At 41.1% G+C, this 25,341-nt stretch overlaps 1 protein-coding gene across 1 annotated transcript; it reads right to left on the reverse strand.

Annotated features, from left to right (window-relative positions):
* Positions 1 to 804: 804 nt before the first annotated feature.
* acsl6 (acyl-CoA synthetase long chain family member 6) lies at positions 805 to 25,243 on the reverse strand. Its single transcript, XM_053442404.1, is given in 22 exon segments — positions 805 to 1,790; positions 2,637 to 2,708; positions 2,829 to 2,930; positions 3,131 to 3,274; positions 3,382 to 3,498; positions 3,951 to 4,039; positions 7,009 to 7,081; positions 7,711 to 7,806; positions 8,699 to 8,833; positions 9,117 to 9,251; positions 12,462 to 12,501; positions 12,503 to 12,537; positions 12,913 to 12,986; positions 15,136 to 15,187; positions 15,374 to 15,406; positions 17,032 to 17,210; positions 17,920 to 18,019; positions 19,065 to 19,166; positions 20,309 to 20,373; positions 21,159 to 21,273; positions 22,831 to 23,051; positions 24,624 to 25,243. Coding segments are annotated over 22 exon segments (2,187 nt in total). The 5' UTR covers positions 24,691 to 25,243; the 3' UTR covers positions 805 to 1,649.
* Positions 25,244 to 25,341: the final 98 nt, after the last annotated feature.

Raw genomic sequence — 25,341 nt, forward strand, 5'->3', positions numbered from 1 at the left:
GGCTGTGGGGCAGCTGTATACAAACCTGCTATTAATGGCCACAAAGAATAAGTTGCCCATTTTTCAAGTCAAATGCTAACGGTCCCAGCACTGCAGGGCAAACTGCATGCATTGCCCCGAGCTCTGCTTTTTGTGTTGTGTTCGTTTTTTTTGTGTGTTTTCCTTTTACCTGTCATTCATACTCTCTGTGCAAAAGACGGACGGGACAACAAATGAAAGATTTGAATGTGTCAAGTGTGCAGCGTGAACTTTGATGGTCGTTACAGTGGGGCAAGTCCTTCATATAAACGAGGAGCATGCATGCCAAACTGCGGATGACAGACGAGTGGAGACACGACACGATCTGTGATGCTCCACAGTGGAACAGTGTCGACAACAGTGATTCCTTACAATCGTAATCCTGCTCTCAGACAGGTGGATTTTGGTCTAATTGTGCAACAATCGGGGGTTTCAATATAACTTCAGATGTTGCTGCAGGTGAAGTGAACTGTTCCCCACTGGGGACGCAGTTCACCCCGGTTGCACAGGGTGTCAGTATTCCCTCACATCTACACCTCTCCTCTGGCTACACTAGACACAGCTGTCAAAGCCCAGCAGTGGATTTTGGTTGAGTGTTCAGGCTGGTGGGTTGAAACTGATGGAGGAGCAGAGTTAGCGGGAAACAGGAGTTGGACTTCTCAACATAAAAGTGCTGATGAGTGTGTGCTGCTGGGGACGGAGCATTTGATGGTTTGTTTGGGTGGATCGCAGGTAGCGGTGTATGGAAGATTCAATCGTGGCAAAATGAGAACAAGTCAAACGAAGAAAAACGACACACATTTATATATGTGGGTTGAGCGTTTACACTGTGTCATAACGAAATTGAAACTTCATATTTAATGGACAATAACACAATTCATAATGTGACATCAATTTTCCAGGTCGCATTAAAAACAAATACACAGGAAGCTAAGTTAAGGTGTATTACACAACAGTGCACACGAAGCACTGTCATTACTATGTTTGTGCCAAGTTTAAACGAAATCCTCAATCACATGTCAGCACAGGGACAATAAGCCAATTCTTGCTGGCATGAGACTTAAGGATGGATGAACCTTGCAGTATATATATTTACTACATCGACAGAAGAGAGAATATCTTCATGGTACAAAAGGTAGCTCATTATAAATTTCTTAAGTACAGTCATCTTGCTTTTTTCTGTTGGTAGAATAAAAGTCGGAGCAAGATACACTGCGACATGTGTCCATCCTTGTGCTCTCACATTCAGCCCATCAGGAGTTTTTGTTCTGTTTTTAAATGTGACGTTGAAAATTCATGTCATAATGAAAAGCAATTAATTCCATTTTTAAGTCTAGAAGCTAAATAACCGTCTTTTTAAAAACCTGTCGCTCCATTTAATTATGACACAGTAAATGCAAACATAACAAGGACATGCACACGACGTTGTGCACGACCTTTCACTTTATTTCTTTGTTTGATTTGTTTTTATTTCGCTGCTGTTAAATCTCACAAAGCAAAGCCAGGTTTCACTTGCTTTCCTGAAGCACGTTAAACCCAAGGTGAAGCATCTCTGACCGCTGGCACGTCGGCGGTCGAAGCAGATCTTAGTGTTAAGATGCTCAAGGGAAAAAACGTGGTCCCCGCGGCCTTCACATGGAGATGCTGTTGTAGAGCTGGTCGATCTTCCCCTTGAAGAACTCCTTCAGCTCGGATCTCTTGGCCTTGAGCGTCGGAGTCAGGAGGCCGTTCTCGATGGAGAACATCTGGTTGTGGATGTAGATGTTCTTCACCTGAATACAGGAAATAAAAAAGGTGGTGAATGTTTGTGTAACTTCGGGTGATATTGTGAGGCATTCGCTTAAAACATGGAATCAACCAAGGAAATAAACATAAAGTTATTAACTTGCCCTGACTGAATTTGTTATACTTATAACAAATACTTACTTAATACTTGTTTGTTTTTTTATATCATTTTCAAAAATACAGATTTAATAATAAGTAGAACAACAGTATAAATAAAAATGTGCTTCAGAGTAAATATTTTTCAGTTAGATAGATAGATAGATAGATAGATGGATACTTTATTAATCTTGTGGGAAATTCAGATCATCCAGTAGCTTGTACACTCAACACTTCACTGACATGCATACATAAATCACATAATGTAATAAGTTATTTACAAAGACATGTATATAAATCATGTATCTCCAAGTCCTCCCACTATCGAGGAATTTAATATCTCGGATACAGATCTGCGGTATCGAGGTGTTGTCGAGACTTGTGCTCCACCAGCAGTGAGTCAGTCTCTAAAACCGAACTCACCAGGAAAATTAACACTTCAGTGTGACAAGAACTACCTGACAGAAACTATCTTTGAGAAAATTTGTATTTGTCGAGTACTTTGACTTTTTAGTTTGGTCCATGTCCCATCTGCTAACATGGAGGAGGCAGGGTTCATGACCGACACTCTACCATCTTTATACACAGTCTTTGGTTAGACCACTGTAACTCCACTGGAGTAATTTGTTAAAACTCTGACCCTAGAAAGATGTATTCATAAATCCTCTGATAGCTTAAAGACACAAAGAAAATGAAGCAGCAAACAAATATATCTTAACAGATTTTTCCCTGCTTACCTGCTCAAACGAGTGGAGGCCGCTGGCTTTGCCCAGACGCACTAAATCTTCAAGGATCGCCTTCTTTAGCTCCTGTTGCCAAAAAAAAGTAGAGTTTTCTTTCTTAAACTTCATCTTCTCAGCGTCTGTCATTAACAACTTTATCTGAAGCTTGATCATATCTCACAAAGGTCTGAGCCATGTGTCACCTACCGTGTTTTTACAGAGGTCCTTGTAGGTACCCAGCATGCCTTTCTTCTTGGCCCATCCAGGCATTACTTCAGGGTCAGGAACCACAATCCCCACCAAACAGGACTGCAAAGGGCAAATGACCACAAGGAGAAAAGGTCAAAAGATTTTAGACGTGAAGGCGAGCATGTATTTTATTTCTCCTGGTTTGATATGGTGTACAAACAACTAAGAGTCTGAACAGGAGACAGACTCCATGTCAACGCAACATTAGGGTACTGTGCATGTGTGTGCATCTGTGTGTGTGAGTTTGATATTGTCCTTACCTGCAGACTGTCACCATGAATATACAGCTGCGCCACAGGTTCACACCTAATGTAGATGTTCTCGATCTTCTCCGGGGAGATGTACTCGCCCTGCGCCAACTTGAAGATATGCTTCTTCCTGTCGATGATCTTCAGCGTGCCGTTCTACACGAGCCATGAGGTTGAGAACAGGGTGAAAACAAATACAAGGAGCAAAATGTTTGACGATAATAAGTAAATATTGGAGTCCAATGTAATCTGTAGGTTCTTACAGGTAACCATTTTCCGATGTCTCCGGTGTGGAGCCAGCCGTCTGTGTCCAGCGTCTCGGCCGACCTCTCTGGGTCTTTGAGGTAGCCCTTAAACACGTTTGGTCCTTTCACACAAACCTAGATGGAAGATCAGGGTATATATCATATCTTTTGTGATCTTTTTCTGCTCTGGTAATAATCTCAAAACGTTGTTTCACATCTTTATTGTGGCCCTGAATCGAAATCATGACGTCAAATCACTAACAACAAAGGACGAAACACATTAACATTGCTGATTGGACGGACGCACTGTTCGTCTTTTTAATACTGACAAAAATGCTGTCATAGTGATTTGCTGTTGTGTTTTCTTATTTGTCATCTTTATTATTTGAGGTTAGGTTTTCTAATTTCTGTTTATCGTGATTTTCGCTTCAACACCACATCTTGTGTCTGGCCTTGTGTCGTCCAATCGAAGAGGCATTGTCAAATTTCCAATGATCTTGAACTCTCACTGAACACAAACATTTACCCTCATTATACAGTGGATGTGCAATATGTCCGTCTCTTTCTTTCAAAATCAAGCAGCTCACCTCTCCTTCTCCCTTAGAGGCAAAGTAGTTTTTATCAGGAACGTCCACCAGTTTGATGATGTTACATGGCAGCGGAGCTCCGACGTGACCTGTTGGTCAGACAGAGACACAATAATAAGACAGGATAGGAAAAACTCAAAAGAAAAGAGAGAAGAGAAGTAAGATGCGTTTCCCCATAGATCCAGATATCTCATGCAATATGAGAACCGAGCAGTAGGGGGCAATGCCAGCCTGAATTTACAGCTTTTCTCCATTGCTTTGGCTCATTTCACAGAAATGACATTCTCAGAGCTCTAAGTGCAATTGGCAAAATAGCCCATATGGTTCAGCACAACTACATAGATCACCTTCAAAAGGTCATATCTCATTATGCCAAATTTTAGTTTTGATGTGCTTATTGTTTGACAGTATATTGTGCTGTACACATTTTCTGTTACTGTAAGCACGATGTATGGCAATTACTGTAACAATTTCCATGGCAGTATGAGTTCAATAAAGCATTTTATGTGAAACCTTGAATTAATCTTTTTTCTGTTTGATACACATAATATTCTGGAAAGAAAACATCTACTGTAACCATTCAGTGTCAAAGGACTGAGCCAAGATTGAAATGTGCACATGAGGGATATTTCTATGGTCCACTGCCATACTGACAAAACATCTAAACATTTTGACCTGTAGTGTTTAAACAATGCCAAAGGGACTTTTCATTTTGGGGGCACTGACTATTTGTATGAGAAAAGGATTTAGTTTTGATTGATGATTTGGCTGTTTTGGGAGAGATATGACCTTTTGCAGGTGTGCTATGGAGTTTTGCTGAACCATCTATGTTATTTTGGCAAATGTATTTAAAGCTTTGAGAATGTCCTTTTTTTTTCTGAGAGATGAGCCACAGCAATCGAGAAGGAACTTTTCATTTTGGGGGCACTGACTATTTATATGAGAAAATTATTTGGTTTTGAAACTTGAGTTAACTGTTTTGGGTGAGATATGACCCTTTGAAGGTGATCTATGTAGTTGTGCTGAACCATATGGGCTATTTTGCCAATTGCACTTAGAGCTCTGAGAATGTCATTTCTGTTTCGTGAAATGAGCCAAAGCAATGGAGAAAAACTGTAAATGGTAAGTGTTATCTAATTGTCCTAAATTGCTGAGCCTGCTGTAAGTTGCACGACAGGCAGGGGCACATACCAGCTGCCAGTCACTCGTGTCTGTGGTTCTTTTCTGATATGTGGTTAGACAACAAGTATCGTGTCTGTGTCATTTTTGGTTCTGCTGTCTTTCCTTCCTAAAAATATGTGAACATGAAGAGAAAAGATTATATCAAAGGATCATAAAAACGAATGCCACTTACTCCTGCCACTGTATCAGAGGAATGGCAGTTCATTTAGTTTTAAATGTTGTATATAAAATTGTTTGAAATCACATGTAGGCAACAGATTTTAAAGTCTCGTGTTTTGTGCAGTTGTTGAAACATCTGCAGTAAATGAAAATGATGAAGAGAGAAATAATTTACTTTTTAAGTGGTTATTTTTTGGCAATTATGTTGCTTAAGAGGACAATTACACATCTACCAAAGTCCTGACTCATCACCTTGTTCTCAGGAGAGTGGATGTAATTACAAAGCGATAAAGTTTTTCCATGTGGTTTTCTTACTGAGCCTTTTAATACAAAACAAACAAACAGTCACTTCAGTTCTGTCAACTGAGTGGAAACTTATGAAACTGAGCAGGTGTTGGCATGTTCACTAGGCCCTGAGGAAGAGCGCTGAGCTGTGATGTCATGTCACAGTTGTTCTCTAGAAGTATTAAAAAAACAAAAATTGTGGAGGCAAACAACTGTCACTGGAACGGACAGGACGCCATCTTAGAATTATCAAGTTCTCATGTATCCTGGGTTCACACTGACAGGTCGTTCGAAAACTGGTCCCTTCACCAATCCATAGCCTGCCATGTCTTCTCAGTGCAAAACTAATGTGGATCTCTCTTCACCAAACTGAGATCAAACTATTGTTGATTGACAAACATTTTGTATTTTGATATATACTGAAAAAAAGAAAGTTATTTACCAACAAATTAACTGAAATTGGTAACACACACAGGTAAATAAAGTTATTTTAAATTAAAGTTATCAACTGTGATAATATAACTTGTTAACTTTAATTTGAGAAAGCAACTTTTTTGTGTGTTTCCAACTGAAGTATCTTTTCAATGTCGGTAAACAATTTAGATTTTTCAGGGCAGGCATTACATTTTTAATCAGAAACTATTTGAGGAAATAGTGTGTAGCAAATACATAAACCCTATAATTATTTTTATTTTCGAAAAGTAAAAGTAAATGACGAGACCTATTCCACTTTTGTTATTACTTTTACATGATAATGATGATTATTTTCATTATTAAAAATATGATATAGTCCTATCATAAACATTCAATAATAACAAATTAAATCAGTTTTAAAATACACTGCCTTATTGTGTTTTGACTTTATCTATAAACTTATTTTTGAATGAGTGCCCTCATTAAGTGTTAACCTCATCGACATGGAAAATCCCCATCAATGCCAAAAGGCTTAAACCAACAATGCAGAAACCTGCCAGGTAAATAGCGGCAGTAATGACAGATAAGGACCGTCTTCTTTACCCGCTTGTTGATGTTGGCATTGGCCTGAACTCTACTACTGCTACAGACTAATGTGGCCCGGCAGCTTCTCTCTCTCTCCATCCGTCTCACCCTCCCCTGCTGTTTACAACCCTCACGTCCTGCTTATTTTGCTGAGGGCAGTCTGTTAATCATTCATCAGGCTGATAAGACGTGCGGCCCCCCCACTGGCACAGTTTTGATAACAGGCGTGTACAGGCTGAGCAGCAGCAGCAGTGATAACAGAATTCCTTTTCATGGTTTAAAGACAGTGACTTCATATTTAATGCTGTGTCAGTGTGGGAGTCAAATGCCACTTTTAGACCTTTGAACCGAGCCTGTGGTTGAGTAAACAGGCCGAGTGAGTCGGGCAGAGATAAGGATCTTTTCTCGGTCTGTTGCGTAAACGCCGACTCACCTGGCGTCCAGTCTCCAGGTGTGGTGAAGGTGCAGCCAGCTGTGCACTCCGTCTGGCCGTAAGCCTCGTACACCTACACACAAACAAGATTGTGTAAAGGACATGCATGCACCCACATACTGTATTCATATGTGAATGTGTGGTTTAGGATCACATCTATTAGTGTATGCTGGTGCTACTTCAGTATCTATCTTTGTGATGTTTATCTGACACTTTCTTAAGAACAGGACTGTTGTTGGTTCAGTCTTAGCTTTAGATTTGTTTATGGCCACATGGTGGCAGCAGAAATAGGTTATGTGATCCTCATTCACTTATCATCAACCTTACAGTAGATATGAGGAACTTGTTGGCATAGAGCTGCATGTTTGGACGTCGTGCAGTTACAGACCAACATAGGCATTCATTAAGAATCCTGTTTTGGTCTCTTTATCAACTCCTGAGGGAAACATTTGTCTCTTTATCTGAAAAATGTTAAACAATGTTCACCAGCTAGACGCTCACAGTGTCTGTCTGCCATGTGCAGCTGAGCAGGTGGTGTACAAAGTGGTTGGCTTGCTGTACGTGTGTGTATGTGTATGTGTATGTGTGTGTGTGTGTGTCTGTGTGTGTGTGTGTGTGTGTGTGTGTGTGTGTGTGTGTGTGTGTGTGTGTGTGTGTGTGTGTGTGTGTGTGTGTGTGTGTGTGTGTGTGTGTGTCTTTGACCTGGCATCCCAGAGCTGCTCTGAGGAATCCCAGGACACTGGGCGAGGTAGGAGCTGCCCCTGTTATAATCATCCTCAGCCTTCCTCCCAGGCTGGCCTATACAAAGAGAAAGCATATTATTATAAATATACACATGCAACAATATACCCATTATTAATATTTTATTATAACAATGGTAACAATCTTGAAAAAAAAATCCAAGAATATATTAATGTTGACAATGGATTAGAACAAATGGAGTATTGAGCTTTAAAGACCCTGAACACGTTCTGTTTCCTCAGTCAGTTCAATACGAGTTGAGGTTGTTCCCTGTGCTCTCTCACAGTGGCTCCTCTGATGATATCTGATGACCATTCTGCTCATTTGTCACTGGTATCTCAACAAACCACACCCCCATAGTCCCGATGAAGCCGATTAGCTGAGTTTAATTTAGCCGGAAATATTTACCAAAGTGGAAAACTTCAGATTTGATTCTTTTCACAGGGTAATCCAACTGCACAGGGGTCAGTTGCAAGATGTTTCAAACGACAGTGAAACAAACTAAAGAGTAAATACAGGTTATCAGTAAACTACTAGCCTTTTACACCTGCCTTTTTTATATTGGATTTTAAGGAATGGGTGAAATGAGATTATAGAGCTAAAAAAGCCTCAAGTTCAATTGTCTTTTTTCGTTTTTGTAAATACTCAAAGGGACATTGTCTGAGCTGAGTTTTCATTGCAGCTGACCTGTCTGACTCTAAGTGACATTGAAAAGTGTTTCTTTAGTATCTAATAGGTATCTCATTCCATCTCAACATTTTTAGGATGGTTCAACATGTTACGTCTATTAAATATCATGAAAGAATCTGAAATCCTCTGTGTTAGAAATGCACAGAAGTGAATAAGCAGCTGGGATCGACTCCAATTAGACTTTCCTGTCAGCAGCTAATGCAGCAAGTCTGATTATGTGTCTTGTTTTTATCTCTGGTGGAGAGGCAACACCATTTACCTGAATCTTACTGAAGAAGATTTTGTCCCAGATGCTGTCGCTGCGAATGATCCCGCTGCTGACCTCAGCACCTTTTCTCTTTGCCGCGAAGTTGAGCAGCCAGCGCTTCAGTGGGCTGTTAGCCTGGCTGAAAATCTGCAAACGACAAAGCACTCAGATTGTTTTGGGAAATTCCTGTTTATTTTAAATGTAAAACACATGTAAAATATATTAACTTACAGAAAAGTAGATAGAATCTTCTCTTCCCTTTGTTTATTACACGAATTGCCAGACTCCAAAAGTAACGGTAACCATGTATAGAAGTACTTTTGATTTTCAAACCCCAAATCGCCGCCATAGGTCAATCATTTCCATAGCCGGTGTTTTTATGAATGGAGAAAACCAAAGTGAACTGAATCATCCGAGATGCTCCTCTCACCTTGTCGTACATGCGGTTGAGCAGTCGAGGCACCACAGGGAAAATGGTTGGCCGCAGGGTCTTCATGTCGTCTGGCAGGAGGCGGATGTCGCCCTGGTAGAAGCCGATCCGTCCTCCATGGCAGTAGACCACAGACTGCAGAGACAGACACATAACACAGTCAGCTGTCTGGCATATACTGAAAGACAATACAATTAATTTGCATTATGTCATAACTGCATTAGAGAGAACATTTTATAATTATGTTTATAACATTCTTTGCACAGTGCTGAGTGGCCGTATTAACACCTGACTCTACTCGATGTGTCACACAGGATAAGATATAATAAATGGGTTCAATAAACAGATGTTGGGCCGTCATGTGAAATACCAGTGTATGTATCAGTCATCATTTGTCTACTCTCACACTTACAAGTCCCATGTCAGTTGATTCCCATGCCAAAAGAGGAACCTGACTTTGTATATTGCATAATATTGTTTTAGGTTTTAATGTATGGAAGACAGTCATTGTTACCCTCAGTGACTGAAATGACTCATCCTACCGAAGCAAACAAACCATGTAAAGTACAAGTAAAGCCAAGTATTCACAGCTAAATGTACTTTAAGTCTTAATGTAAAAGTATTATTGCAGAGTCTAATTTATATATGACAGTATTTTACAGCTGTAAGTGGTTCGAATGTGTCCTTTATTCAAAACTCCAGAGGGTCGGCCTGTCTGTTCTGAAACTGCATGAATATCACTAATATATTAAAACACACAAAATTCTGAAGTAGAAGAGTATAAAAATAAATACTGTACAGTACAGTGAATATTCAGAGTGTGAGCGGAGATTCCCTGAAACAACAGTAAAACTTCCTTTTTTGTATCATCTGAAAAAACAAAACAAAGAAAGCCCCAGCCGGTTGGGCTGATAGTGACCGTGACAGATTTACAACAAACATCTGGGAGCACTCAGCCCCCACACACAGATTATCTGACCAATGAAATACTCCCATCCTGGCAAGAGCTCAACAACACATACCACACAACACTTTAGCAAACAGGCATATACTAACTATTAATAATATGAAACAAAACTAGGAACATTATAATAGTTATAAATTCATAATAGACAACATTGTCCTATTTTGTAGGATACATTCTTCAAATTTGCAACTTATATTCCAGAACATTACATAATTCATAATTATATAGTACTTGCAGTACTTGGTTAACTGCTTTTTTAGTCTTAAAAAATTAATTTATTTGGCCAATTTTTTCATTTGAACTGTCAGGTAAATGAAGCGATACAACTGCAACTTGAACTTAGACACAAGAGGAGGTTTTAGTACAAACCGACAAGGAGGACACTTAAAAGTTCAGTGTGTAGAACTTAGAGACATATAGTGGTGAAGTTGGATGTTGCAGCTGAGTACCCCTCACCCCGCCCTCCCCTTCCAAACATGAAGGAGAACCTGTGTTGTTTGGTTTGTCCAATTTGTGCTACTGTAAAAAACATGGTGGCCTCCGTACAGAGGACCCACTCCCGATGTAAATATAAAGTACTTAAATAAAAAGAGCCCATTCTAGGGTAAAGAAAACAACAATTTGTACAATTTAGATAAAACACACTCGTGAAAACACCAGTAGGATTATTTAATATTCAAATTCTGCCAATAGATCCCTCTCTCTGAAATCTTACACTTGAACCTTTGAATGAAAACTTCTGTATTCAAAATCTTAGCTTTTGCAGATTGGGACACCTTTGTAGACTGAATAAGAATGAAACAGAAGCGGAAGGTCCAGCCCCTTTTTCCCTCGTTTGATTGAGACATTTTCCATTCGATGTGAGACAATAAGTGTGCTTTGTTTGTGTGTGTAAGTGTGAGACTCCTGTTGTGTAATCTCATCCGCCGCTTTATGGGGAACTAAGGTGGTTTCCTGGGAGTCTGGCGTCGCTATCAACCCTGCAGTGTTTTGCAGGCACATGAACCACACTCGTTTGACCTGATGAAGCTCGATTGGCGCCCACGCACGCACGCACACAAACACGCACGCACACACACACACACACACACACACACACACACACACGCACACAAACACACACAAACACACACACACACACTTCCCGTGATTCCAGAGGATTTAAAGAGATACCGTGATGTCATTTGCTGGAGACTAAACTTAACTACAACTTGCCTAACCCGAAATGTGACTCCTAACATTAACCTTGACTTACACCAAAACATAACCTAACTTTAAAACAAGTCCACACCTTAAACTAATATTTTACAATATGGGGATTTCTTTTGTTGTTGTTGCTGATGTGTAAATAGATTTGGTCCCCACAAATGAATAATACCTGAACCACACACCCACCCACCCACACACACGCACGCGCACACGCAAGTTTGTGCAGCTGTCCTGAATAGGACTTCCATTGACCTACATTCATTGAGGTCGGCCTATAACTAAAACCTTATCCCCAGCCTTAAGCAGGCCCTCGGACATGACGTTTGGCCTTACAAGGACCAGGTTTGGTCCCACATTAGGGCAACACACATATAAACAAGGGAAATTATGATATCCTAACATGTAAGGACTATGGAAAGGGTTCATTAAGGCTGAAGGTAATTTTGAGCAACAAAAAGTTCCACTACATTCTATTTGATCCTGAATCAGTGATCAAAAGTGGTATTAGTTTGACTTGACCAGTGGCTTCAGCTTCAGGGAATTCTCGATAAAAACAACATCCTCCTGCCATCAGTCAGGACGTCGGCCTCAGGTCTGTAAGCCAACTGTTTATATGTCGTCATCCACAAAGTTGGACAGAGACAAAAAATACAAAAGCCCATTGGTAAATGAATCACTTGTGTGGTGGATTAACAGCAGAGGAGAAATGTGACAGTGACCAGCTGCAGACAAACCCGTGGTTTCACAGTAAATAGCTCCCTGCCATGCTTTTTAAATAGGTTCTCTGGTTTCCTGTGATAATATTACTTTTTTTCAATAGCAGGCCATTTGGATGTGAATGTTTTCAGACAGCTGCTTGTGTGTGTGTGTTTGTGTCTTTGTGTTTGTATTAGAGTGTGTGCTTCTTTAGACTGGGAAATTATGCAACATGGCTCCACTGGGTGAAAAAGCCTGGCATGGCATTTATCCCCATGAGTTGGAAAACGAAACTTAAAAGGAAAGGGAAAAGGAGTGTCTCTCTCTCTCTCTCTATCTCTCTCCATCCACCTTCCATGTCACGCTGCTGATCCTTCCTCTGCCCCGCTAGTATCCTAACAGCTTGAATATCATGAACACATTCTGATCTATGAGCAATCCTGTGGTGGCACATCTCTATTCAGCCCAATTACCTCAATGAGTCTCTCAAACATGTGAGCCAGTGGGAGGAAGAATGAGGCAGTCGTCTTGGTTGGGGCATATGACTTTCTGCAGGAGAGAAGAAAGAGAGACTCAATCAAATGGCCATAAAAAGGATTTCGCAACAAACTGTGGATTTATTGAAAACAGGACGTGGAGCAGAATACACACACACACACACACACACACACACACACACACACACACACACACACACACACACACACACACACACACACACACACACACACACACACACACACACACACACACACACACACACACACACACACACACACACACACACACACACACACACACACACACACACACACACACACACACACACAGAGAGAGAGAGCGTAAACCAGTCTGATGATCCCTTTGTAATAAAAAGAAACTGGATGATATCAAAGTGGCAAAATATAATCATGGGTCACTCACATCTGTGACTTTGAGGAAGCCTGAGAAATCAGCCACCACGTTCCCATGGGTGAGCATGACCCCCTTCGGGTTTCCTGTGTGAACAAACACAGAAGAGACACATGACGGAAGTGAAACTCTGGTGAACAGGTGAACAGCTCTTTGGCTCTTCGGAGTCCTGCAGCCAGAGCATTTGATATCTTTACCCACATATACACTCGATGTATAAATGCTGAGTTGATGCTACTATTTTGCATTATTTCCCAAATCAAGCTGCACTAGTGTGAGATATTCAAATCTGTGATATCGTTTTGTTTGCCTGTAAAACATTTAAATACGCGTCTGAATAACAACTCAAACAAACTGAAGCCTGAAGCCATCCGACAGAGACTCATTGGGCATTTCCTACTAAAAACCATTATGACCTTCTCAGTTACTGTCATGTCACCGAATTCCTTGATCCCACCCACCCACACACACCCACCCACCCACCCACAAACAGTGATCTAAAGACTCTTACATAAATCAAGTTCCTGTGTCTGAACCTGTTGTGTGACTCACACAGCTGCAGACAAGTTTCTCGGGAAATGCAGAGTGATGGGAGGAAACTTGGACCTGATTAAATGGAGCGGTGGCGGGCCGTCTCCCCCAGTGCCGGCAGGTGGCAGCGTTCGCAGCACACCAGTTGAACCCTGAGTCGTGTAAACTGACACCAGTGAGTCCTCACATGACCTGGCTTTGGTTCCCTCGTCTGCCGGTTGCAGGGGGTTGGTTTTGGGGAGGAGACAATGGCTCTACATGTCAGAACATGCCGGGGGTCCAGATGTGTACGTTTATACGATAAATAGAGGGAGAGGGTCATTTATTCTGTTGATTTCAATTTAATCTGCTAATGTGATGAAACTGGATTTGTTTTTTGTACTTCCTTTGTATTTAGGAAAATAGACATACAACCAAACATGTTGGCGTCTGACACAAGAAAAACATGTTAGTTTGTCTTTCCCGTCATTCTCCCCTGACCAAACTGGATTGCATTCATAGTGATTGCTCATCTGCCAGTTCCACCTCACAAACTATTATTATTATTACTATTATCATTATAATTAATATAATTTCAAGGCGTAATGGAGGAGCAAGAGCTGCCCTGTGGTTTACTTTCATCTGTATCCATATACTGGATTTAAAAACTGCAGTCTTAAGAAAACAAATCTTAAAGCATTGATAATAGAATTGCTCTGCATAGTTTTCAGCTGTTATTAATCTTATTCAACTAAACAGTGGGGTTCCATAAACCCCTGGATGTGCCATTTTTGTGCTTATCACACGTCTGAAGATCCTTTTCAAATTTAACATTTTGAACTGTGAACAACTTGATTTGATCGTTACCATTAATTACTGTAAATGCCTTTCATTCTCAGCAATCCCAGTCTGAACTGGCACGCTGCCTGGACCTGCGTGTGTTGACGGTGACACGCTGTATCCACTGGGCAAAGGGCAGGGGACGGATTCAGCAGCCACCTCCTTTCTGTTATTAGTGAGACATGTGTGCAGCTCCCTGCGAGGCCAGCGGAGTGTTAACGCTTTGATTTTTTAACTCAGCAGACTGTGAGGTGAGAATACCGTCAGGCCACTGACCTGGAAAAGAATTTGACAAAAAAAAACCTTTCCTTTCTAGGAGAGGCGTATCCTTGACAGCAGGTTGTTTTGTCCAACCTGGCAACTAATAATGTGGGCGAGTGTTTAATCGATCAGATATCGTGTTGGAGGTGACCCGTCCACATGTTTTGATGTCTGCAGTAAACTCTTTGCATAAATTACATAGAAAATAGACCGAACACTGATGATCACAAGCACATTGCTGAATGGGAAAGAGCAGTCTCTGGTCAGGTAACGTGTAAGTGCTGCAGGTCATATGCCCCCAAAAAACAGGAATACATAGAAAACATAACTATATTGTTTCTTGATATTGCACAGTGCACCATGGGAAATACTTTCAGAGACAGTATTTTCATCTAAATTTAGCATTCCTAGACATTGAGCACACATCATGTATTTTCCTGTTTCCAATTAAAAGTGTGATTAACATAATAGAAAATTACAAAAATTAAGAGATAGTAACAGTCTCAGGAAAAATACTAGATGTGCTGTTAGCCACTAGACCGGGCTGCACATATTCCCATTTTTTTAATTTACTCTGCACAAACACAAAAGAACCAGGTTATTCACAATTTAAACAACTGATACCTGTGGTTCCACTGGTGAAACAGACAATGGACAAGTCGTCTGGTGCTGGTGGCTGCAGAGAAAAGGAAAATATCAATGTTAATCTAAAGACATGAAACTCAATCAAGTACTTCTTCTAGTTTCTACAAACACAAGATGCATTCATATCCATCTGATCCACGATCTAATAATGCAGGAGACATTTCAGATTAGATTTTAAATGTTGTTGCACAGTACAGAGTTGTGAATTAATACTTACTATAGGTTTTCTGCAGTGTTCTCTGCCCAGAGCCTGAGAGGAAAAGAGAAAAGACTCAAATAAATAAATGCCATTAAAAAATCATTATTGAGCGTAGCTTCAGTGTTAATTCCCTGAGATCTGATGAATCAAGAATGGCAACAATAGTTTCTACCGATTCATACGCGTTTCCATGTATGTTCTCTGTTTTTGTATCTTTTGTGTGCCTGTAATATGTCCCTGCTTGTACTTATATTTGAAACTTTTACTTCATTGCTGCCCATCTTGCCCTAGCAGAAGAGAGCATGTGTCCCAATGGGACCTTCCTGGTTAAATAAAGGATCAATAAAACTCAAAATAAATGTGAGTCAGTCTTGATCTGATCGTTTGTGATTAGTCATCGTCCGGGCTCCATGTGGATTCATGTCGACGCAGAGTAAACATGCTCAGAGGCCTGCTCATAGAGAGGTGGAGCTCAGCAGCATTTACAATAATTCGTTTGGGTTCCATGAAGGCAGGGCGTCACGCTGAGGTTGGTCATCGCAGAAAAATTACAGCTATGTACATGTGATTGTCAGCTACTCCCATTCTACCTATTATATTACAAGCAGTGAATTTACTCAAAATAACCATGTCCCACACAGAGGGCCATGTTAATGTGCACTCTGTGTGTGACAGGACCCGTCGGTCAGATTCCATGCAGTCAGGGATGAGTCAATAAAGATCTCATCTAACATGCCAAAGAATTCCAGAGCGTGCTGGGTGCATTTCAAACTTTGCTGTGACTGGCCTGCTGCGCTGTCTCTGCTGACAACACTGTGGTGACTTAGTCATTTAAAAATCTGTTTCACCGACAGGTTTGGATTAACCATTGGCAACAATCACCTAACCTGACAGATTTACAGAGGCCTGTGTGAATGTGGATCTTATTAATGCGTCTGTGGCTCAGAATTGTTGGAGGTATGTGAGTGTGATGTTTCAGCAGGATCATGCGTTTCCAGGGAACTTGGTGGAAGGATATGACAAGAAAGAATCCTTTCAATGTTGGCACACATCTGAACAAAGGGGCGGGTCCAGGAATCCCTTTCTTTATGAGCGATGAGGCTTTTGTTTCACATTTTCAAAGATTTCCCAGGAATGAATTCATGGATCTTGATTTTTTTTTAAATGATTTAAATGTGGTTTCAGTCCTAAACTGAATTTGATTATGAGATTGCTTTCAGATTAAAAGTAATTAGTGGCATTTACATCCAACTAGTTTTTAATTTTTTCTTCACATAGGCTATGGTTTTATTGTGCAGATTTACATGTGAGCTGTACTACCTCTGAAAGCTTTCGGGTTGTATATGAGAAATCCTGATTGGATTCATTCACATATAAGATCATTTAAATAGTTCTAAATATGACTCATCTGATTTGTGTTGAGATGAAACTCGTGCAAACCTTGTAAACTAAAGAGCACCAGAATACGCTGAGATATACGAGATGTGAATATCCTTAATCTGGATTGGCACCGTAGAAAAAGGGGAACCACTCCATTATTTGAGTATTTTCGAGCTTCTGTGAAAGACTCTCGCCCTTTCATATGCACACATACACATACATGACCGTGAGACATACTTCTCAAGACTGTGACTGATCCATTTCCCCCACCAGACCCACAGGGATTGTTTTTTCACCTCCACTTCCTGTATGGCCTGCACGTGGACGCTGCAGTCCCTGCCGCGCTCCACCAGGGCGTTGTCGAAGGCGTCCATCAGGATGATTCTTCGCAGGCCCAGCGTCTCCTTCCGCTCCACGTTATCTATTAGCACCTGAGCTTTCTCTACTTTGTCGCAGATGACCGTGGAGATGTCCGCTGAAATGACACGAGCACACAAGAGCATACGGACCCTTGTGTGATTATCGACAGAATAAGAAAAACAAAACAGGACAAAAAACAACCCAGATGTGGGTTTGGGTTGGCTATCTTCAGTTAAGTCAATTTCTGCCTCAAACACTTATATTTAGCTCAGTTCAAACATAAAGTACTAATTGTATAATTGTCTCTGTAGCGTTTGTGGTCATTGAATAAGCTTTTAGGAAGCAGGGAACAAACTGTGCATGGATTTGGCAAGAGGTGGAGATCTGCTGCAAAAATCTAGTCAGTCAAACTGATGAGATTTGATGAAAAGGCCTGACACGAAGTGTACTGAATCACCTGTTAGTAAAAACTATTAAATATCTCATTAAGTCGTGATTCTCTCTAGTGAATAAAGAGTGACTCTATTCTTAGTAGTAAGTATGGAAGCTAATCTCCATTTTGCTTGTGATCATAATCAAGAAAAACGTTCTCAAAATAATGACTTAAAAACTCCAAAAAATATTTTATAACTTAAATCATAATTTGGACTTCTTATCTTTTAAATTTGACTTTTTCATTTTAAGATTTTGACCAAGCATTGATCTTATTTTTTAATTAACTGGCAGAAATGGGTTTCCATAATTGTGAGTAGCGCTTTCATACAGCGTTGACAAGTGTTTGTGTCAGTGTGTGTGTGTGCGTGTGCGTGTGTGTGTGTTCTTACCAGTATTAATGATGAACCGTATGGCATCTGGGCCCAGAGTGTCATAAAGGGGAACCACCACCATGGAGTAGGTGTAGCATGCTAACTCTGAGATGATCCACTACAATCACACACAAGCCAGGGGTCAGAGGTCAAAGGTCAGAGGGTAAAGACTGAAACATTTAAACACAAGCTCGTCCCGCTCCAGTAGTTTATTACAACCCCCCAAACCTCTCTGGTGATCCTCATAATTTACATTCCTCTCATGGCCTTGAAATGGCTTAAATGTAACGTTCCACCTTCCTCATTCCATGATCCCCTGTTCCCCGTCTCCCCTCCCTCACAGCTTCGTTTCTGATGTGACATCACAAACTGTTTGATTCTATTCATAGCTCTGACTGGCGTTTCTATACTGCTGTGGAAAAACTCAGTCATGGGGTTGACTGCTTATTTTGTTCATACATGTCTTTTATCCGATTAAAAGGCACAAGTGGAACTGTGATCGCGAAGAAGATAATTCTTCGTGGGTGGAAGTCTGACATTGCACCCACGTACGATCAGTGGTTGAGAGAAATGGCAAATATGCTTCACCTGGAGCGACTGAGACTTCATAATGAAGACAGGGGAGACATATTTGATAGGATGTGGGACCCTGTACTGCAACTGTTTCAAGGAAAGGACTAAAGTATGGATCATTGTGAAACGCCTGCTGTGTGTATCTGCTAGTTTACTCTTCACTTTGTGTAGTCTTTTGTAAATTTGTATGTTTAATTTATTGTCATGACTGTGGCTTCTGTTAATTCTTTACTAGGATGTGCTGATCCTGTTAGTTTGGGGTGGGTCTTTTTTTCTTATCCTTTACATTTTTGTTTGTCCTGTGTTCCTTTTTCATTCTGGAAAATAATAAACACATTTAAAAAAAAAAAAAAAGGCACAAGTTGGGACATGTCTATAAAATGGATTTTCACAGAGGGAGCACTTAAATATACATGAAATATATCGCCCTACATATACATCTAGTATTTTTGTTTACAATTTAGGCAAATTTTGTTCATCTTTTACAACCATGTTTATGAGCAGGACAGTGTGTAGTACATGTGTTTGTATCATGAACCCCTATCGTGAGACACAGAGAAGCAGACTGTGAGACAAAGAGTGAGAGTCACCTCTGGCCTGTTCTGGGCAAACACTCCTATGAACTGGTTGGGGTTGGGCTGGCAGCCCTGGTGCAGCAGGCCGGAGCCCAGATACTCGGCTCGGGCTGTTACCTGAGGAGGGGGGAGAAGGGACAGCAGCACATTGGACCATGTGGAACAGAAACAAAACCAGAAGACACTGCAGCACAAGGCAGGAGTTCTTCTTGTTTGTTGTGTGGCTTCATGAGTGTGTTGCAATTTAACACCAAGTAAAGTGTCCTGCGGTGACGATTAGGAAAGAGTGGATACTGATTCTGCGTCATAGTATGGGCCACACTATTTTCCAACCTGTATTGAGAATAAATTACAGACACACACGTGATGTGCAGAGACAGATTCCTTCTCCCTGAATGAGACGGCAAACAAGTCCAGACTTATCAGGCTTTCTTGGGAAAAGAAGAAAGAAAACTTCCACCCAGACGTCTGACATGATGCTACTGAAAAGTGTTGTAGGTAATTCCACTGTAAGTCAACTTACAGTGGAATTACATCACTTAAGAAAATACCCTGCCCCCCCGCCCCCCGGTCTCATGACTTTCTACAAAACGTCAGATGTGCCGTGGACAGTTCTGAGCTCCACTGTACACAGCGTGTCAGGTACTGTGGACACACATCTACCAACGCTCGTGATCGATGTCACATTGGGCTCAACTTATCGCCTCTGGGTTAGATCAGCAAATATTGAACTTGTACTTTGACTTTGATAAAATAATGTCATGTTTGAGTTGTTGCACATTGTTCACCAGTGACTCATTGACCTCCGCCATTGACCCTTGTGTACTTTATAACATCGTCATATTTCTATTTTGAGATTGTTTTTATTGTATTTAGGAGAGGCTGGCACTAGCTGTTAGAAATTCTACAACTTTGATTTCGTTGCAAGGCAAACTGGGTGGCTGCTGTGCTGCACAGGTTGCAAACCACACAACACAAGTGTTGACTTTAAAAGCTTCCTAAACGCACAAGTTAAATTACAGCTCATTAAATGTCACAAGGAAGATGATAATGATGAGTGATATTTATGTTTATGACAAGCTAATAACATGTTAAGATAATGAAAAATATCTTTAAATAATGAAGCAACTTTGAAAGCAACCTGAACTTTTATTTGTTACAAGTCTTAGGAGCATTCATTAGGGTTTTAGCCTCTGGTAAACTTGTTCTGAGCTTTAAGAGCAGCTGTCGTCGTTACAAGGAGCCAGCATGTCACCAACCTCTTTGTAGGACAGCCATTTGTAAGGCTGGTTCGGGAGCCGCGAGCCTAAGCAAGGTCCATCACCTGTTCAACACACAATGAGACATGAGACGAGTGTCAGTGTTAAAATAAATGAAACAGATCTGTAACATTAGAACCTTCAGGATGCCCAAACCTGCTGGGAAATACAGAGGCCTTGAATAATTCATGGTTTTAATGACAGATGTTTTTCACGTTTTTTTACATTTCTTCATACTATCAATTCAAAATGATTCAGTGAAACGTTTATTTGAATGCAGTGCTTTTCATTTCATTTTAATAGTAAAATGAGATTGTTATAGTTCAAATGGAAATCACAAGTTCTGCTTATCAACATGATCTGGATTTCAGGGGGATGTGGATTTAGTTAAACTGGAAATAAATAGGTTGCCCGTGCGGTAATTGTAACACAAAAAAGTGACACACAAAAGATCTGCGTGTCATCAGACTGCACAACGCCACAGCACCCAGGTTACACAACCCTCTTTATTTTACACATTTAAAAAACAGGCTTGACTTATTTTATTGTAAAAAGTATTTTTTATTTGTATTCCTTTTTTTAGTTCTTATTACATTTTACACCTTGTGCTGCATTGTTGTTCATAACTTACGACTTATCTCTCTCTCTCTCTCTCTCTCTCTGAGCCCTGACACTGTTACCCCTAGCAACGATGGCCATCACCTTGGCAACCAGAGGACTCGTTTTACCTACAGCAGCAGCGACATGATTGGACGATCTGTGGTCAGGCCACAAGACTGTCGGAGTGTCGGAGTGTGTGTGTGTGTGTGTGTGTGTGTGTGTGTGTGTGTGTGTGTGTGTGTGCTCCTACCAGATATGTGGAGGCCTCGCTGGAAGACCTCATACATGGTCCTGGCGTCGTCATGGTAATGAGTGAGTAGTTTGGATCCGTCGCCCATCATGGACCTGCGACCACCATCTTCATGCTGATGCACAGAGAGAGAGAGAGAGAGAGAGAGAGAAACAGAGGGAAACAGAGGGAAACAGAGGGAAACAGAGGGAAACAGAGAGAGAAAGAGAGAGTGTGTTTAACACCATAAACAACGTCTTCACACCTTTGTCTCTAAACGTTGGGTTTGCTCGAGGTAATCGAACTCTTTTGTTAAGCTCATAAATGCTCATAAAAAAATATCCCTGCTTCGTTGCGAACCCCCGTGACATGAATTCTGGGCGCTTAGAGTCAATTTCCGACGAAGACAAAAAAAGTTGAAGCATCTTCCTTTTGGCAAATAAGCCATTTAGGCTGAGCAGATTATGGGGCCAGGCATGTTCGGAAACTCACAACACAACTCTGACCAGGGGAAAAACGTGTTTGTGTGTGTCTAGTGTAAAAAGAAAAAACACTCATAGCCATAAAAGGCTTTTGAAAGTAGTTTCACATTAACCACAAACCTGTTTGTGTGTGGGTTTGGTTTGGGGTGGTGGCTGATGAGTAAACCAGGGTAAATCTGGGTTATGAATTTAAAAAAAGCAACACAGAGTAAGTTTGAATAGTGACTGACGTTAATTAGTTTTCATCTCCAGAGAGCAGGTTTGGTTTTCCTCTTTTGTTTGTTTGTTGTTTGGCAGGATTCCACAAAATAGACTGGACGGATTACTATTGGTGGAAGGGTGGGGTCAACGAAAGGCTCATTCCATTTTGGCATGTAAACAGATCAGGGGGCAGATACAGGATTTTCTTTTTTAGGATTTTCTAAAGTTCAGTAGATTTCTCAGCGAATAGGGGGACAGAGAAGAACCCATTACATTTTACAGCAGAAGCAGATTGAGGGGCTGATCGACAATTTTATTTTCACTTTTTAACATTGCACATATTTTGACGAGTACATTATACTTAAACATTAGTTGTCATGTCTATGCTTTGTGACAAACAAATAATTTAAGTAAGTATCAGACCACAGCCCCTTTCTTTCACATTCCCACTATAAGAACTAAGTAATAGAGGTCACGTACAGAAGTGGGCTGGTATGTTGTGTTGCCGTTTCTATGCTCTTACCACTAGAGGCTGCATAGAAATAACTGTCACTCAATCACCCACTTGCACTGTGTGTAATTATTATGAAAATGAGCTTCATCTTTGATTGATGCTCAATTATACCATCTCTTTAGGAGCGCACAGAAATTTGACTCTGTGTCCGGTTAAAAGTAGAAAGAAGAACAGGGACATGTCATGGTGTCTGCAGGTCTTCCTCTTATCCCAGACCAGTTACTGACCAGACGATCTCCACTAAAGTAAACTCAGGACAGTCGTGAAAACCTAAAGCAGCCCTGCTCACGAAGCTTATTGTCGAGTGTCTACGTCGATAACAACTGAAGGGAAATTAGGTTTATCAGCAGTTTTATTATTCTCATTATCAGAGCCTCCCTCATCTGGATATCACAGAATGGAGTAGAATGCAATGGGTACAGTTTTTAAACGAAAACGTAGAAAGTGTGGGGGACATTTTGTTTTGTGTGTGTGTGTGCGCATGCTCCATCCTTACAGGCACCTCCTCAGACTGGTGTAGCAGGCTGCAGGGTGGATTGATGGGCCGGGGTCTGGTGGCCAGCCAGTACGCCAGCACAGCGGTCAGAGCGCCAATGCCGACCAGTGTGGAGGTCGGCAGGGAGCGGAAGAACTGGCCGATGTCGTCCAGCTCCGGTAACCTCAGGCCGCTCATCATCTCCTGGGCCTGCATCTTCTCCATGAGGGTGGAACTCAGCTCTGCAAGAAGGTGGACAGACGTTGACTTAAGATTTGTATAAAGACGCTTTTATTGTGTGTGTGTGCAGGTATGATAAGATGAAGAAAAAGACAAACAGAATCTGAATAAAGTAAATATTTCAGTCACATTAACAAACTTTTCGTCATTCTGAACTATCATTTTCTCACAGAGAGATTAAAAAGTGACATGTGGGACGACATTTAATCACAGATTTCATGCATCTTGATATGACCAATACCTAATCGATACCTCATTAGGCTAAATCAGGAGTGGTAGGGAAGCTATTTAAATGATGGCTTCGATGGTTGTGGTCCAGAGCTGCTGAGGAATAGAAATGATGTAAAAATACGCAGCAATTTGAAGGACTGGATTCTAAATATATGAAACTCTGCCAGCGGATGACAAACAAACCCACAAAATCCACGAGATCTGGTCTGTGGTGTGACCCTGAACTGCAGCAGTAAGCAAAGTCAAAGACGTGAGAGTGTGACGGTCTGAAACTCCTGGTTACACTTCTACAGAAACCAAATTGACTATAAACCCTCCTCTTACTCTGTTCAATGTGTTTTTAATCTTCTAAAACCACTACTGCAAAGTTTAGCGTCAGAGAACTTATTCATAATGAGCTATGTGCTAACAAGTGTGCACTCCTGCCCCAAATACCAGGTCGTGTCCTTTTCTTTTTAGCATCAGTAGCATCATGTCACATACTCAACTCAATTCACAGATACACTTAAACCACATGTCATGTAATGTTTGTTAATGAAACTGTTGTGCAGGAAGTGCAAAGCGGCTCGCAACCGCTTCCCCCAACACAGCGTATAATGTGGGTGAACAGATGCTGACAAATCTCTGAAGTGTGTTTCAAACACTTTGTGACAGTTGTTAGTGATAAGCAAGACGGTGATAAGTGTTGAATGAGTAAATATGATCTCGCTGCTCCTCCGCCCAGATCCTGTGACTTTAACACATCATTTCAGACAGAGGATGCAGGAGGGGCCTTCCTGTTCATAATGTAAAAGCAGCTCTAAATAGATGATCTCTACTGCGGCACAGAGAAGAGGAGGCACGGGAAAGCACATAAACACACGTGTAACACAGAGCTCATTAAGGATCAGCCCCCATCACACACACGTGCGCTCACACACACACACTCACACACACACGCACGTGCACACTCACACTGAAGGTGTTTTCTCCCTCTTCTCTGGAAATCAGTTAGAGACAGCAACACCTGACCAAACGAATCAGGCACTGCTGCAGCTCACAGCCAATCAGAATCACTTCCTGTCTGCTCTCTCTCTGTCTCACTCACAACCACAAAGTCCGTGGGAACAAACTCTCTTTCTTTTTGACAAGAGAACCAAAAACTTAACTGCCAACTCCCCCCCTTGGTCATTGCTGTCTCATAATCTTCTTATGTGTCATACTTGTCTCCTCCTTTTGTAAATTGAATCAAATAGTTTTGTGTTATTATTGCCTTTTTTCAACTTTTTTTAATTGTTGTCACGAAATTCATCCACACTGCTGGTAAAAGTTATGAAGATTAAAAAAAGTATATTCATGTTCACCTGCTTTATGGTCCTTAAGGTTCCTGACACTGCTGAAGATCAGCACACACACACACACACACATCATGCTTCTTCCTCCAATGCTCACATGATCTCAGGTTTTTAGTCGACACAAACACACACACAAGCCATCGGCAGCGATCAACATCTACAACTGACGCATCCGCACATCCAGTCACTTCACCTGCTCTACACTGAATTCCTAAACACTATGTGCTAAAATCAATCAAGTCAACTAGTTTCTATTCAAATGGAAACCCCTCATCTGCAACTGATAAACCACAACATGACAGATCCCCTCATGAGAGTAATGAGAGCATTGGTTTTGAACTCCGCAGGACTCCTCACTTCTTTATTTCTCTGCAGTTCTGGTAATTAGAACCATTCAAGTGCTGGGAAGTTTCAGTGAGTAAGCATTGTGAACAAAACCACATTGTTTATCGGACACTGTATGGAAGTGATAGCAGTTATAACATCAACATCAACACCACATTATAGTGGGATGAATTGTCCTGCCCAGTTTATGAAGAGTCGCCCACTGTTCCCAGTGCTGGGCTCTGTCACACAGACGTAATAATGTAACACAGCTTCAGGTGGAAACTGGCACATTTTAGTGTGGACTGACAGATGTTGTCAAAATCCCCACAAAACACAAATGTTTGTTTACTTTTTATTTCTGTTAATGCACACGTTCAATAAAGAGTAAAAGCTTTGCTCG

Source organism: Pleuronectes platessa, chromosome 15 (genome assembly GCF_947347685.1).
Source record: "Pleuronectes platessa chromosome 15, fPlePla1.1, whole genome shotgun sequence".
Classification (NCBI taxonomy): Eukaryota; Metazoa; Chordata; class Actinopteri; order Pleuronectiformes; family Pleuronectidae; genus Pleuronectes; species Pleuronectes platessa.